At 40.0% G+C, this 17,549-nt stretch overlaps 2 protein-coding genes and 1 pseudogene across 2 annotated transcripts; all 3 read left to right on the plus strand.

The window, feature by feature from the left end:
- Positions 1-6,240: 6,240 nt before the first annotated feature.
- LOC139751265 (uncharacterized) lies at positions 6,241-7,573 on the plus strand. The gene has a single exon (XM_071666602.1). The coding sequence runs from the start codon at positions 6,317-6,319 to the stop codon at positions 7,571-7,573; it is 1,257 nt and encodes a 418-aa protein (XP_071522703.1). The 5' UTR covers positions 6,241-6,316.
- Positions 7,574-8,344: 771 nt separating this feature from the next.
- On the plus strand, positions 8,345-10,496 carry LOC139751331 (uncharacterized; annotated as a pseudogene).
- On the plus strand, positions 8,361-9,209 carry LOC139747443 (uncharacterized). The gene has a single exon (XM_071660208.1). The coding sequence runs from the start codon at positions 8,361-8,363 to the stop codon at positions 9,207-9,209; it is 849 nt and encodes a 282-aa protein (XP_071516309.1).
- Positions 10,497-17,549: the final 7,053 nt, after the last annotated feature.

Consider the following 17,549-nt stretch of genomic DNA (forward strand, 5'->3'; position numbering starts at 1 on the left):
TAGGGTGGGGGAGGGGGCGAAAATTTTGGGAGCCTTGAAAAATGTGTGGAAGTCGAGAACATTATCCCGGAAAGCAAAAATGGGTATGTTTGAAGGAATAGTGGTTCCAACAATGTTGTATGGTTGCGAGGCGTGGGCTATGGATAGAGTTGTGCGCAGGAGGATGGATGTGCTGGAAATGAGATGTTTGAGGACAATGTGTGGTGTGAGGTGGTTTGATCGAGTAAGTAACGTAAGGGTAAGAGAGATGTGTGGAAATAAAAAGAGCGTGGTTGAGAGAGCAGAAGAGGGTGTTTTGAAATGGTTTGGGCACATGGAGAGAATGAGTGAGGAAAGATTGACCAAGAGGATATATGTGTCGGAGGTGGAGGGAACGAGGAGAAGAGGGAGACCAAATTGGAGGTGGAAAGATGGAGTGAAAAGGATTTTGTGTGATCGGGGCCTGAGCATGCAGGAGGGTGAAAGGAGGGCAAGGAATAGAGTGAATTGGAGCGATGTGGTATACAGGGGTTGACGTGCTGTCAGTGGATTGAATCAAGGCATGTGAAGCGTCCGGGGTAAACCATGGAAAGCTGTGTAGGTATGTATATTTGCGTGTGTGGACGTGTGTATGTACATGTGTATGGGGAGGGTTGGGCCATTTCTTTCGTCTGTTTCCTTGCGCTACCTCGCAAACGCGGGACACAGCGACAAAGTATGAAAAAAAAAAAAAAAAAAAAAAATATATATATATATATTCTTTCTTTCAAACTATTCGCCATTTCCCGCATTAACGAGGTAGCGTTAAGAACAGAGGACTGGGCCTTGAGGGAATACCCTCACCTGGCCCAATTCTCTGTTCCTTCTTTTGGAAAATTAAAAAAAAAACGAGAGGGGAGGATTTCCAGCCCCCCGCTCCCTCCCCTTTTAGTCGCTTTCTACGACACGCAGGGAATACGTGGGAAGTATTCTTTCTCCCATATCCCCAGGGATAATATATATATATATATATATATATATATATATATATATATATATATATATATATATATATATATATATATATATATATATGGGTATGTTTGAAGGAATAGTGGTTCCAACAATGTTGTATGGTTGCGAGGCGTGGGCTATGGATAGAGTTGTGCGCAGGAGGGTGGATGTGCTGGAAATGAGATGTTTGAGGACAATGTGTGGTGTGAGGTGGTTTGATCGAGTAAGTAATGTAAGGGTAAGAGAGGTGTGTGGAAATAAAAAGAGCGTGGTTGAGAGAGCAGAAGAGGGTGTTTTGAAATGGTTTGGTCACATGGAGAGAATGAGTGAGGAAAGATTGACCAAGGGGATATATGTGTCGGAGGTGGAGGGAACGAGGAGAAGTGGGAGACCAAATTGAAGGTGGAAAGATGGAGTGAAAAAGATTTTGAGTGATCGGGGACTGAACATGCAGGAGGGTGAAAGGCGGGCACGTAATAGAGTGAATTGGATCGATGTGGTATACCGGGGTTGACGTGCTGTCAGTGGATTGAATCAGGGCATGTGAAGAGTGTGGGGTAAACCATGACCACAAAACTTTTTATGGTTTACCCCAGACGCTTCACATGCCCTAGTTCAATCCATTGACAGCACGTCGACCCCGGTATACCACATCGTTCCAATTCACTCTATTCCTTGTATGCCTTTCATCCTCCTGCACGTTCAGGCCCCAATCACTCAAAATCTTTTTCAATCCATCCTTCAACCTCCATTTTGGTCTCCCACTCCACCTCTGACACATATATCGTTTTTATCAATCTTTCCTCAATCATTCTCTCCATGTGACCAAATCATTTCAATACACCCTCCTCTGCTCTCACAACCATACTCTTTTATTATCACACATCTCTCTTGCCCTTTCATTACTTACTCGATCAAACCCCTTCACACCACATATTGGCCGCAAACATCTCATTTCCAACACATCTACCCTCCTCCGCACGACCCTACCTATAGCCCACGCCTCGCAACCATATATCATTGTTGAAACCACTATTCCTTCAAACATACCCATTTTTGCTTTCCGACATAATGTTCTCGCCTTTTACACATTCTTCAACGCTCTCAGCACTTTCACCCCCTCCCCCACCCTGTGACTCACTTCCGCTTCCATGGTTCCATCGGTTGCCAGATCCACTCCTAGATATTTAAAACACTTCACTTCCTCCAGTTTCTCTCCATTCAAACTTACGTCCCAACTGACTTGTCCCTCAACCCAACTGTACCTAATAACCTTGCTCTTATTCACATTTAGTCTCAGCTTTCTTGTTTCACACTCTTTACCAAACTCAGTCACCAGCTTCTGCAGTTTCTCACCCGAATCAGCCACCACGCTGTATCATCAGCGAACAACAACTAACTCACTTCCCAAGCCATCTCATCCACAACAGACTGCATACTTGCCCCTGTCTCCAAAATTCTTGTGTTCACCTCCCTATATATATATATATATATATATATATATATATATATATATATATATATATATATATATATATATATATATATATATATATATATATATTTATATATATATATATATATATATATATATATATATATATATATATATATATATATATATATATATACATATATATATATATATATATATATATATATACGTTGTTTTTGTTGTTATTGGGTTTAACGGCCAGCGACCTATAATTAAGGTCATTAGGCGTGCAACCCTCTTTGATTTTTGACTGTGTAAAGTCGCTACATAATAATCATATCAACACCTATAAGTACTACCTAGTCCTTAAAAAAAAGGAGGAAGAAAAGTTGGTAAGTGGTTATTGTGTCGACGTGGCAGCAAACACCACCCAGTCGGCACAACCACTGGTGTAGCTGCCAGAAAGACTGCGAAAAAGATAGGATAGATTAGAGATAGTCCTTCACCAAAACATGGAACATATATATAAAATATATAACGTAATCCCTTCGGCAACTCGTCAACCGGTCACCATAAGGTACGCAACCCTAGGCCGAACCAACCCCGATCCCGGCCAGCAGCATAATGAGCAAATTGCTCAGCCAACAACACAACCAGCCCAGAGCGAAAGCGGCCACACCCTGATAGATGGGGGATTTTTGATTTTTACGGTGATAGGTAATCAAGAGTCAAGTTTTAAGAATGAATACAGGAAAATTTTGTAAACCAACATTTTATGGAACACTCTAAGAGTAAAGGGACTGATACACCATCATTACTAAATTTCATCTTCACTCATCCTAGCATGGATAATGAGAAAAATATATACAATACACCAGTAGGAAGAAATGGTCACGTAATGCCCAAGTTTGAACATGTGGTAAAAGAGGTCATTAAGAGGGCAGAGGTGTGACAGGATCTGAGATTTAATTCCAGGAACTATACAGACCTCAATGTTCTTAGTGGTAACATACACCGGGAAATGAAATTCAGTAGTCAGGAACCAGGGCTTTGTGTTGAGAGTTTCTGTGAAATTTACACTAAAGGAATAGGGGCATGGATGCCTCCAGTCCTCCAATACAGAGAGTGGTAAAAACGATGAAGCAATAGTTTAATAAAAGATATTACAGAGCAAAGGACCTCTGAGATATAGAGTGACAAAAATAAAGGCAGCAATCTAACCAGCCACCTTTTGCATGGTATGAGAGCGCACAGAATCAGTAAGCAGCTTTTCATGGTAAGGGATTCTTGGGGAAAATTGTAGAGGATGATAGAAGGTTATATAAGGATCTGAATAATGGATTCAAATGAGTTTTCTCTGTAGAAGATAAAATATTCCCATCACAAGATGAATAGAATGGGGAGGAGGTTTTGGAAATTGTTGATATATTTAGAAAAGATATTAACAGAATGCTAAAGGGTCTTGACCTATCCAAGCCTCTTAGCCTCATGAAAGTTCATCATATTTGTTAAAGATGTGTGCAATTATACTAGATAAAGATAAGATGTGACCTGGAGGAATACAACACCCTTGATGTACTCCTTCTTATTTCTATCCTTTAACCACAAAATATCATATAACCTTTATCTAATTCTCGGAGTATCTTTGCATGCTAATGATAATAATCCTATTGTGTACTTTGGTTTTCTTTCAGTTTTTGCTAAATTTGGACTCATTCCTGAAATTAAGGGTATAATTTTTCAGCAGGTTTGGATGTTTTTTCTAATTCTTCTCAACAACAGCTGTGCTGGGCTGGGTGAACCTACATGATTATGGATACATAATGGCAAAAAATGAAAAAGAAAGGGAAAGGATTATCCCACTTAAAAAAGTGACATGAAGCTTTGAGAAATAGTAGAAGATGGCCCCTTCTGATGGTACGTAATGGAAATACTGATATATAATTCTCCAAATGAATGTAATGAAAATGAACAAATATACAATGATAACAACAAGGAACAATCAAGATGTTACATGGATCACTTCTTACACTTGGTAAAATACTGATAATGGGAGATGTCAGTTATAATGAGATAGATGGAGGATTTTGGTTTTCCTAATTATTTTAAACAATAGCTGTGCTGGGCCGGCTGAACCTGCATGATTATGAGTACATTATGGCAAGAATTGAAAAAGGAGGGGGAAAGGATTATTCCACTTAAAAGACTGACCTGAAGTTTCAAGAAATAGTTGAAAGTGGCTCCTTCTGATGGTAGGTAATGGGAATACTGATTTATAATCCTCCAAATAATTGTAATGAAAAGGAGCAAATATACAAGGATAACAATAAGGAACAATCAAGATGGCACATGAATCACTACTTACACATTATAAAGTACTGATAATGGGGGATGTCAGTTATAATGAGATAGATGGGGATTTTGGATTTTCATGGCGATAGAGAATCAGGAACAAGTTTTAAGAATGAATACAGGAAAATTTTGTATACCAACATTCTATGAAACACTCTTAGAGTAAAGGGACTGATACACCATCATTACTAAATTTCATCTTCACTCATCATAGCATGGATAATGAGAAAGATATATACGATACACCATTTGGAAGAAATGATCATGTAATGCTCAAGTTTGAATATGCGGTAAAAGAGGTCATTAAGAGGTGTGACAGGATATGAGATTTGATTGCAAGAACTATACAGACCTTAATATTCGTAATGGTAACGTAGACTGAGAAATGAAATTCAGTAGTCAGGAACCAGGGCTTTTTGTTGAGAAGTTTTGTGAAATTTACAATGAAGGAATAGGGGCATGGATGCCTCCAGCCCTCCAATACAGAGAGACTGGTAAGAACGATGAAGGAATAGTTTTACAAAAGATAATACAGGATAAAGGAGCTTTGATATGTATAGTGACAAAATTAAAGGCAGCAATCTAACCAGCCACCTTTTGCAAGGTATGAGAGAGCACAGAATCAGTAAAGCAGGATCAGAAATGAGGATCAAGGAGACTTTCAAAAGAATATATCTAGACTTGGCAGATGAAAGTCCAAAACTTTTTCCCAGTTCATTAGGAGTCAGCTGTCATTTAACAAGCAGCTATTCATGGTAAAGGATTCTTGGGGAAAATTGTAGAGGATGATAGAAGGATATGTGAGGAAATGAATAATGGATTCAAATGAGTTTTCTCTATAGTAGATACAATATTCCCATCACAAGTGAAATAGAATGGGGAGGAAGTTTTAGAAATTGTTGATATATTTAGAAAAGATATTAACAGAATGCAAAAGGGTCTTGACCCATCCAAGGTTCTTAGCCTGATGAAAGATCATCATATTTACTAAAGATGTGTGCAATTATGCAAGATAAAGATGAGATATGGCCTGGAGGATTATAACACCCTCTCTGTACTCCTCATTTCTATCCTTTAACCAGAACATATCATAGAATCTTCACCTAATTCTCGGAGTATCCTAGCATGCTAATCATTATAATCATATTGTGTACCTTGGTTTTCTTACAGTTTTTGCTAAATTTGGACTCATTCCTGTAATTAAGGGTATAATTTTCCAGCAGGTTGGGATGGTTTTTTCTAATTTTACGTCAGCAAATCACACCTCTGCTAAACGTCGCTTTCCCATGAGATACGCTTTGCCGCTTCACGCCACCAGTTGCTGTGCTTCCTTCGTGCCGTCCAGACGGTTTTCTGCAGCTGCGAGCTTGGCAGCCTTCTTCCCGTGATCCCTCTGGAGCGGAAAGGCTTTGCTACAGCCTGTGACCCAGTTTGGGGCTGGCTGCAACACCACCCGTGATCCGTTTAGGAGCGGGGAGAGAAGTGCGTTGTTGATGCACTTGTGGAGTTGACGACTCTCACACTGACCTGCACCGCCGCCTTGCTATCGCCGCCGCCATGTCGGATGTCCCGGGCATACGGAGGTCGAGTAAGGAGGGCGATTCTGAACATGCCAGGCAAGTGAGGAAAGGCTCCTCGCATAGGACTAGCTCCAGGAGCAGCCCTTCTCAGCGGGAGGCTCTTCAGGGCGGTAACAATAGGCCCCATGGTCACGTCACTGGTGATGGCGGTGACTCTGCTTCCCAGCACACACGTTCCTTGCCTTCTACCTCACGGGATGAGGCATTTGCGCCGCCCTGGAACATGGTGATGGACGCTTTGGCTGCTTTACGTGGTGATGTGGAGAAATTGAAGGAGGAAAGGAACTTAGGCCCCAGTCGGGGGGCTGATGACGCCGCGGGGGCCGCCGATGTAAACATTGGCCTTTCTAGCCAGGTGGTGCTTCCCTCGCGCTCGCCCACGGGTTTTTCGGGCTTTACTCCAGCTGAGCATTACCTTTCCAGTGATGATTGTGTCTCTCAGAATGACGGGAGGCCTGACAGTGTTCTCCTGCAGTGCGCCAGGGCTTACGGTCCTGTGGCTGAGGTGTCTGATGGCACTGACCAGCATGTTGCCGATATGGTTATCCATGTATTTGCTCACGGCTTGCGAGAGGAGGAGTATAAGGAGATTTTGGAGGATGCTGCAGCCAAGAGGCCAGATAACTGTCATGCCTTAGCGTCCGTGGATTGCAACTTGCAAGTTTTAGATGCACTGAAGACTGATGCCAAGAAGGCAGACTTCCGTTTGAAGGATGTTGGGAAAGACATTATTACGGCTGCCACAATTTTGACTAAGTCACTCACAGTGCTTGACAAGATCGCCCAGACTAGCCAACCAGATGTTGCCCAGGAAGTGGGCATGCTTAATGGTGCCCTGGCACTCCTGGGTCATGCTAATCACAAGAATAATCTGGCTCGCCGGTTCATCATCAAGCGCGAAATTAACCACAAGTATGCTCACCTCTGTTCAGACAAGGTGCCCATGACTCGTCTTCTGTTTGGGGATGATGTCTCACTCTCAGCCAAGCACATTGAGGAGTCTGAAAAGTTAAGGAGTAAGATTGCTCCAAGGAAACCGCTCTCTACCTCGAAGTTTGGTCCTGGCAAGTTTAGGGGCTCTTCTGGGAGACTGCCATACAGGGGTTTTATGGCCAGGTTTCATCCATATGGCCAACGCACGCATGGTCCCCGGAGTGAGCACCGGCAATCCTTCACACGGCAGGGTCCTGAGACAAAAAACTCCCGAGGCCGGGGTCACAATCTCCAGCAGTAACTGAGGTGAATCATCCTTTTCAAGCAGGCAGACTTCACTATTTTGTACATGAGTGGCATGCTATTATCAGTGATCCAAATATTTTAGATATTGTTCAGCATTGCCATTTAGATATTGATGTTGCTAACATTGTTCCTTTATTTGCTGAAGAAGTTGAGTATGTGTTTGATGTCGAGGAAAAGGAAATTGTTTGCCAGGAAATTGTACAGCTTTTGAGTCTGGGGGTTATCAAGGAGACCCAGAGACAGGAGGGGCAGATTCTTTCCCCTATTTTCTTAAGACGGAAGAAGGATGGTGGGTTTAGGATGATCCTTAACCCGGAAAAATTTAATAAATTTTTAGAGTACAAGCCCTTCAAGATGGAAAATTTTGAGCAGGCGATTCGTCTTGTTAACAGCGGTGTCTTCATGGCCTCTGTCGATTTGCGGCACGCCTATTATTCTGTTAAGATAGTTGAGGAGCAACAACGCTTTCTGTGTTTCAAGTGGCAAGGAAAAATTTATCATTTCACGTGTCTCCCTAATGGGGTTGCGGATGGTCCCCGTCTGTTCACTAAATTAATGAAACCTGTTTTTGCTGTACTTAGAGAGAAGGGACATATCATCACGAGGTTCATTGATGATACTCTTATTTGTCACTGCACTTTTGATGGATGTTGTGAGAGTGTGCGTGCCACTGTTGACTTGCTCAAGAAGTTTTCTTAGGTTTCTGTATTAACGAAAGCAAATCTGTCTTGGTCCCCACTAAGCGCTTGGAGTATTTGGGAATCATTATAGATTCTGAGACTATGACAGTAACATTACCTGATCGTAGGATACACAAGATACTACAATGCTGTGAGGAATTGTTACATAGTGACAGAGCCCAAATTCGGAATGTGGCCAGAGTTGTTGGGCTATTAGTTGCAGCCGTTCCAGCAGCAGAGATGGGGAAACTGCATTACAGGCGGTTAGAATGTGCTAAGATTGCTGCGTTAAGAGTCACAAAAGGTAACTTTGACAAGTGGATGGTGTTCACTCATGAGATGAGATTGGACTTGCTTTGGTGGGTATCTCACATTGCATTGCAAACCAGACAGATTTTTTGGAAGGGTACAGAATTGGATCTGTATACTGATGCATCAAATTTAGGTTGGGGTGGCCACCTCAATCAACAAAAAGTTAATGGGAGATGGTCATTATCAGAATCTGCCTTGCACATTAATGCAAAGGAACTCAAAGCCATCTCCCTGGTAGTGCGCTCATTTGCATCTCTTCTCAAAGGACGACATGTTCGGGTGTTTTGTGATAACACGACGGCGATGACCTATGTCAATGAAATGGGCGGCACACGGTCCTCACTGTGTAATGACATTTGCCGTGACCTTTGGGAGTGGTGTGCGGTGAATGATATCTGGCTTACCTGCTCTCATGTACCGGGTAAAGTCAATCTCATGGCAGACGCTGCATCTCGGGCATTCAATGACAGGCATGAGTGGAAATTGAATGAAGAACTCTTTAGGGCCCTCTCTGAAGTATTTGGGGTTCCGAGCATAGATCTCTTTGCTTCTAGACTGAATGCTCAAGTGACTCGTTTCTGCTCCTGGAAACCTGACCCAGATGCAGAACATTTTGATGCCTTTTCTATCTGCTGGTAGCAGTTTGAACTAATCTACCTTTTCCCACCCTTTGCTCTGATTGCCAGGTGCCTACAGAAAATTCGAGCAGAGTCAGCGAAGGGGTGGATGGTATTGCCTCTCTGGCCGTCCCAGCCCTGGATGGGGACTCTACTCACTTTGCTGGTCAAGGAACCACGGCTGATTCCGAGGGGGGGCACACGTCTTGCGTCACCCATCGACGGAGGAGGAACACCCCATTCTCCGACACACCCGACTGATGGCTTGCCTCTTATCCGGCAACGTCTGCGAGACAGGGGCATTTCTCAGGCAGGTACGGACATCATCCTTGCCTCCTGCGACTGCGAGGCAGTAGCAGCCACATATTAACAGGTGGTTACAGTTTTGTGGTAGCCGGAACATCGATCCCTTTGCTCCCACTGTAACTAATATTGTGAATTTTCTGTCTGTCACTTTCCACAGAGGTGTTAGTTATACTTCAATCAACACTGCCAGGGGTGCACTCTCCTCCCTGGGGATTACTGTGGATGGTTGCAGTGCAGGCAGCCATCCTCTTGTCACCAGGTTCTTAAAGGGAGTTTTTAACTTGCGGCCGTCTGTCCCTAGGTATACAAGAACTTGGGACGTTCAGCAGGTGCTACAGCATCTGCGTGCCATGGATCCTTTGTCCTCCCTCTCTTTAAAGGATTTAACACTGAAGCTTGTGATGTTGATGGCACTTACGCATTCTTCCAGAATGCAAACTTTGCATTGTTTGTTGCTGAAGAATATTAGTTTTGGGCAGGATTCTGTTTGTGTTTAATTAGGGGAAACTATTAAACAGTGCAGGCCAAAGTTCAATGTGCGGTTTGTGACCTTTAAAGCATATTCTACTGACATTAGATTGTGTGTGTGTGTGAAACTCTGAAAATGTATATTGCTAGGACAGAGGAGTTCAGAAATTCTACATATCATGAGAATGGGAAGTTACTCCTAAGTTTTATAAAGCCCCACAAGCATGTAACCAGGGACACTGTTGCAAGGTGGATTCGAGCAGTGCTTTCTCTGTCGGGCATAGACTCCAGCCAGTATTCAGCGGGCAGTGTTCGGCCTGCAGCTGCATCGAAAGCCAATGCCATGGCTCTACCGATTGGACACATCATGGCAAGGGCTGGGTGGTTCAGGGCTGCCACTTTTGCCAAGTTTTATGACAAGGAGATTGTCCCGAGTCACGATCCTTTCCAAGATGCTGTCCTTCAATAGTCTGTTCATTTTGTTTGCATAGAGATTTCTTACTATATCGCAATTGGTTACTGCTTGTATCATTTCACCTCTCTGCATGTCTACAGTACGACACCCACATGGCTTCAAAACCTCATGGGAAAGCGACCTCTAGCAGAGGTGTGATTTGCTGACGTAAAATTAATGAAGTACATTAATTAGGTCAGTTGAAATGTGCTTCGAGTTTTATGAAGCAAATCACCTCTGCTAGAAGGATGCTTTCACATGCCCACCTCTCCCACCCTACGCTCTGTAGCGTCTTGTGGCTTACCTATTTCTAGCAGTGCAAAATGTTCAGTTACTTTCATGTGGTTGGTCGTACTCTTTAAAGTCTGGTGGCGTGAAGCGGCAAAGCGTATCTCATGTGAAAGCTCCCTTCTAGCAGAGGTGATTTGCTTCATAAAATTCGAAGCACATTTCAACTGACCTACGGTAAGTCTCATGTACTTCATTAATTCTTCTAAAAAACAACTGTTCTGGGCTGGCTGAACTTACATGATTATGGGTGCATTATGGCAAAAAATTGAAAAAGGAAGGGAAAGGATTATCCCACTTAAAAGAGTGACCTGAAGTTTCGAGATATAGTGGAAGGTGGCCTATTCTGATGGTACGTTCTGGGAATACTGATATATAATTCACCAAGTTATTGTAATCAAGTGATTGTAATGAATAGGAACAGATATACAATGATAACAATGAAGATAAATGAAGATGGTACATGAATCACTTCTTACACATGGTAAAGTACTGATAATGGGGATGTAAGTTATAATGAGATAGACGGGGGATTTTGGATTTTCATGTTGATAGAATATCAGGCAAACTTTTAAGAAGGAATACAGGTAAATTTTGTATACCAACATTTCATGGAACTCTCTAAGAGTAAAGGGACTGATACACCATCATTACTAAATTTTATCGTCACTCATTCTAGCATGGATAATGAGAAATATATATACGATACACCAGTTGGAAGAAATGATCATGAAATGCTCAAATTTGAATATGCGGTAAAAGAGTTCGTTAAAAGGGCAGAGGTGTGACAGGATATATGATTTAATTGTAGGAACTATACAGACCTCAATATTCTCAAAGGTAACATAGACTGGGAAATGAAATTCAGTAGTCAGGAACAAGGGCTTAGTGTTGAGATGTTCTGTGCAATTTAGAATGAAGGGATAGGGACATGGATGCCTCCAGTCCTCCAATACAGCGAGAGTGGTAAGTATGATAAGGGAATAGTTTAATAAAAGATATTACAGAGCAAAGGACCTTTGAGATGTATAGAGACAAAATTAAAGGCAGCAATCTAACCAGCCACCTTTTGCAAGGTATGAGAGGGCACAGAATCAGTAAAGCAGAATAAGGAAAGAAGATCAAGAAGACTTTCAAAAGAATATATGTAGACCTGTCAGATGAAAGTCCAAAACTTTTTCCAAGTTCATCAGGAGTCACTTATCATATGACAAGCAGCTATTTATGGTAAGGGATTCTTAGGGAAAATTGTAGAGGATGATAGAAGGATATGTGAGGAACTGAATAATGGATTCAAATGATTTTTCTGTGTAGAAGATACAATATTGCCATCACAAGTGAAATAGAATGGGAAGGAGGTATTAGAAAATCTTGAGATATTTAGAAAAGATATTAACAGAATTCTAAAGGGTCTTGACCCATCCAAGGCTCTTAGCCTGAAATAGTTTATCATATTTGCTAAACATGTGTGCAATTATGCTACATAAAGATAAGATATGGCCTGGGGGATTACAACACCCTCTCTGTACTCCTTATTTCTATCCTTTAACCAGAATGTATCATATAACATTTACTTAACTCTCGGAGTATCTTAGCGTGATAATCATAATAATCGTATTGTGTACCTTGGTTTTCTTTCAGTTTTTGCTTAATTTGAACTAATTCCTGTAATTGAGTGTATAATTTTTCAGCAGGTTGGTAGTTTTTCAAATTCTTCTAAACAACAGCTGTCCTGAGCTAGCTGAACCTACATGATTATGCATACATTTTGGCAAAAAATGAAATAGGAAGGGAAGTGATTATCCGACTTAAAAGTGACCTGAATTTTTGAGAAATAATGGACGGTCGCCACTTCTGATGGTACGTAATAGGAATACTGATATATAACTCTCCAAATGATTGTAGTGAAAAGGAAGAAATAGACAACGATAACAACAAGGAACAATCTAGATGGTACATGAATCACTTCCTATGCAAGGTAAAGTACTGATAATGGGGGATGTCATTTATAATGAGATAGAGGGGGATTTTGGTTTTTCTAATTCTTTTAAACAACAGCTGTGCTGGGTTTGCTAAACCTACATGATTATGGGTAGATTATTGCAAAAGATGAAAATGAAAGGGAAAGGGTTATCCCATTTAAAAGAGTGACCTGAAGTTTCGAGATATAATAGATGATTGTAATAAAAAGGAACAAATATACAATGATAACAATAAGGAGCAATTAAGATGGTACATGAATCACTTCTTACACCTGGTAAAGTACTGATAAGGGAGATGTCGGTTATAACGAGATAGATGGGGGATTTTGGATTTTCATGGTGATAGAGAATCAGAGATAAGTTTTAAGAATGAATACAGGAAAATTTTGCATACCAACATTTTATGGAACACTCTAAGAGTAAAGGGACTGATACACCATCATTACTAAATTTCATCGTTACTCATCCTAGCATGGATAATGAGAAAAATATATACGATACACCAGTTGCAAGAAATGATCATGTAATGCTCAAGTTTCAATATGTCGTAAAAGAGGTCATTAAGAGGGCAGAGGTGTGACAAGATATAATATTTAATTGCAAGTAAACTATACAGACCACAATATTCTTAGTGATGACATAGACTGGGAAACGAAATTCAGTAGTCAGGAACCAGGGCTTTGTCTTGAGAGGTTCTGTGAAATTTACAATGAAGGAATAGGGGCATGGATGCCTCCAGTCCCCCAATACAGAGAGAGTGGTAAGAACGATGAAGGAATAATTTGATAAAAGATATTACAGAGCAAAGGAGCTTTGAGATGTATAGTGACAAAATTAATGGCAGCAATCTAACCTGCCACCTTTTGCAAGGTATGAAAGAGCACAGAATCAGTAAATGAGGATAAGAAAAGAGGATCAAGAAGACTTTCAAAAGAATATATTTAGACCTGGCAGATGAAAGTCCAAAACTTTTTCCCAGTTCATCAGAAGTCAGTTGTCATTTGACAAGCAGCTGTTCTTGTAAGGGATTCTTGGGGAAAATTGTAGAGGATGATAGAAGAATATGTGAGGAACTGAATAATGGAATCAAATGAGTTTTCTCTGTAGAATATACAATATCCCCATCACAAGTGAAACAGAAAGGGGAGGAGGTTTTGAAAATTGTTGATATATTTAAAAAAGATATTAAAAGGATGCAAATGGGTCTTGACCCATCCAAGGCTCTTGGCCTGATGAAAGTTCATCATATTTGCTAAAGATGTGTGCAATTGTGCTAGATAAAGATAAGATGTGGCCTGGAGGATTACAACACCCTCTCTGTACGCCTTTTTATTTCTATCATTTAACCAGAACATATATAACCTTTACCTAACTCTCGGAGTATCTTAGCATGCTAATAATAATAATCCTATTGTGTACCTTGGTTTTCTTTCAGTTTTTGCTTAATTTGGACTCATTCCTGTAATTAAGGGTATAATTTTACAGCAGGCTGGGATGGTTTTTTTTTAATTTTTCTAAAAAGAAGCTGTCCTTTTTTGGGTGAACCTACGTGATTATGGGTACATTATGGCAAAAAATGAGAAAGGAAGGGAAATGATTATCCCAGTTAAGAGAGTGACCTGAAGTTTCGAGAAATAGTGGAAGGTGGGCCCTTCTGATGGTACATAATGGGAATACTGATATATAATTCGCCAAATGGTTGTAATCAAATGATTGTAATGAAAAGGAACAAATAGACAATGATATCAATAAGGAGCAATCAAGATGGTACATGAATCACCTGTTACATATGGTACTGATAATGGAGATGTCAGTTATAATGATATAGATGGGGGGATTTTGGATTTTCATGGTGATACAGAATCAGACACAAGTTTTAAGAATGAATAGATGAAAATTTTGTTTATCAACATTTTATGGAACACTCAAAGAGTAAAGGGACTGATACACCATCATTACTAGATTTTATCGTCACTCATCCTAGCATGGAAAATGAGAATAATATATATGATACACTAGTTGGAAGAAATGATCATGTAATGCTCAAGTTTGAATATGTGGTAAAAGAGGTCAATAAGGGGGCAGAGGTGTGAGAGGATATGAGATTTAATTGCTGGAACTATACAGACCTCAATATTCTTAGTGGTAACATAGACTGAGAAATTAAATTCAGTAGTCAGGAACCAGGGCTTTGTGTTGAGAGGTTATGTAAAATTTACAATGAAGGAATAGGAGCATGGATGCCTCAGCCCTCCAGTATTGAGACAATGGTAAGAACGATGAAGGAGTAGTTTCATGAAGGATTGTACAGAGCAAAGGTACTGTGAGATATGTAGTGACAAAGTTAAAGGCATCAATCTAACCAGCCACCTTTTCCAAAGTATGAGAGAGAACAGAATCAGTAAAGAAGGATAAGAAAAGGGGATCAAGGAGACTTTCAAAAGAATATATGCAGACCTAGCAGATGAAAGTCCAAAACTTTTTCCCAATTCATCAGGAGTCAGTTGTTATTTAACAAGCAGCTATTCATGGTAAGGGATTCTTAGGGAAAATTTTAGAGGATGATTGTAGGATATGTGAGGAACTGAATAATGGATTCAAATGAGTTTTCTCTGTAGAAGATAAAGTATTTCCATCACATGTGAAATAGAATGGGGAGGAGGCTTTGGAAATTGTTGATATATTTAGAAAAGATAATAACAGAATGCTCAAGTGTCTTGACCCATCCAAGGCTCTTAGGCTGATGAAAGTTCATCATCTTTGCTAAAGATGTGTGCAATGATGCTAGGTAAAGATATGATGAGGGCTGGAGGATTACAAAACCCTCTCTGTACTCCTTTTATTTCTATTCTTTAACCAGAACATATCATATAACCTTTACCTAACTCTCGGAGTATCTTAGCATGCTAATCATAATAATCCTATTGTCTACCTTGGTTTTCTTACAGTTTTTGCTTAATTTGGACTCATTCCTGTAATTAAGAGTATAATTTTGAAGGTGGTTGGGATGGTTTTTTCAATTCTTCGAAAAAAGTGCTATGCTGGGCTGGCTGAACCTGCATGATTATGGGTACATTATGGCAAAAAATGAAAAAGGAAGGGAAAGGTTTATCCCACTTAAAAGAGTGACCTAAAGTTTTGAGATATAGTGGAAGATGGCCATTTCTGATGGTATGCAATGGGAATACTGATATATAATTCTCCAAATGATTGTAATCAAATGATTGTGATGAAAAGGAACAAATATACAATGATAACAACAAGAAACAATGAAGATAGTACATGAATCACTTCTTACGCATGGTAAAGTACTGATAATGGGTATGTCAGTTATAATGAGATAGATGGGGCTTTTGGATTTTCATGATGATGGAGAATAAGAGACAAATTTTAAGAATGAATTCAGGAAAATTTTGTATATCAACATTTTATGGAACACTCTCACAGTAAAGGGACTGATACACCATCATTACTAAATTTTATCGTCACTCATTCTAGCATGAATAATGACAAAAATATATATGATACACCAGTTGCAAGAAATGACCATGTAATGCTCAAGTTTCATTATGTGGTAAAAGAGGTCATTGAGAGGGGAGAGGTGTGACAGGATGTAAGATTTAATTGCAGAAACTATAAAGAACTCAACATTCCTAGTGGTAACGTAGACTGGGAAATGAAATTCAGTGGTCAGGAACCAGGGCTTTTTGTTGAGAGGTTCTGTGAATTTACAATGAAGGAATAGGGGCACAGATGCCTCCAGCCCTCCAATAAAGCGAGAGGGGTAAGATTGATGAAGGAATATTCTAATAAATGATATTACAGAGTAAAGGAACTTTGTGATGTATAGTGACAAAATTAAAGGCAGCAATCTAACCAGCCACCTTTTGCAAGGTATGAGAGAGCACAGAATCAGTAAAGCAGGATAAGAAAAGAGGATCAAGCAGACTTTCAAAAGAATATATGTAGTCCTGGCAGATAAAAATCCAAAACTTTTTCCCCGTTCATCAGGAGTCAGTTGTCATTTAGCAGGCAGCTATTCATGGTAAGGTATTCTTTGGGAAAATAGTAGAGGATGATAGAAGGAAATGTGAGGAACTGAATAATGGATTCAAATGAGTTTTATATGTAGAAGTTACAATATTCCGATCAAAAGTGAAATAAAATGGGGAGGAGGTATTAGAAAATGTTGAGATATTTAGAAAACATATTAACAGAATGCTAAAGGGTCTTGACCCATCTAAGGCTCTTAGCCTCATGAAAGTTCATCATATTTGCTAAAGATGTGTACAATTATGCTAGATAAAGATAAGATGTGTCCTGAAGGATTACAACACCCTCTCTCTACTCCTTATTTCTGTCCTTTAACCAGAACATATCATATAACCTTTACCTAATTCTTGAAGTACTTTAGCATGCTAATCAAAATAATCCTATTGTGTACCTTGGTTTTCTTTCAGTTTTTGCATAATTTGGACTCTTTCCTGTAATTAAGGGTTTAATTTTTCAGCAGGATGGGATGGTTTTTCTAATTCTTTTAAACAACAGCTGTGTTGGGTTGGATGAACCAACATGATTATGGGTACATTATGGCAAAAAATGATAAAGGAGGAGGAAAGGTTTATTCCACTTAAAAGAGTGACCTGAAGTTAAAGAAATAGTGGAAGATGGCCTTTTCTGATGGTACATAATGAGAATACTGATTTATAATCCTCCAAATGATTTTAATGAAAAGGAACAAATATACAATGTTAACAATTAGGAACAATCAAGATGATAAATGAAACACTTCTTACACATGGTAAAGTACTGACAATCGGGGATGTTAGTTATAGTGAGATAGATTGGGGGTTCTGGATATTCA

This window comes from Panulirus ornatus, chromosome 1 (assembly GCF_036320965.1).
Source record: "Panulirus ornatus isolate Po-2019 chromosome 1, ASM3632096v1, whole genome shotgun sequence".
NCBI classification, from domain to species: domain Eukaryota; kingdom Metazoa; phylum Arthropoda; class Malacostraca; order Decapoda; family Palinuridae; genus Panulirus; species Panulirus ornatus.

Coding starts and splice junctions, on each gene's coding strand:
- LOC139751265 (XM_071666602.1), top strand. CDS start 6,317: ATGTCGGATGTCCCGGGCATACGGAGGTCGAGTAAGGAGGGCGATTCT.
- LOC139747443 (XM_071660208.1), top strand. CDS start 8,361: ATGACAGTAACATTACCTGATCGTAGGATACACAAGATACTACAATGC.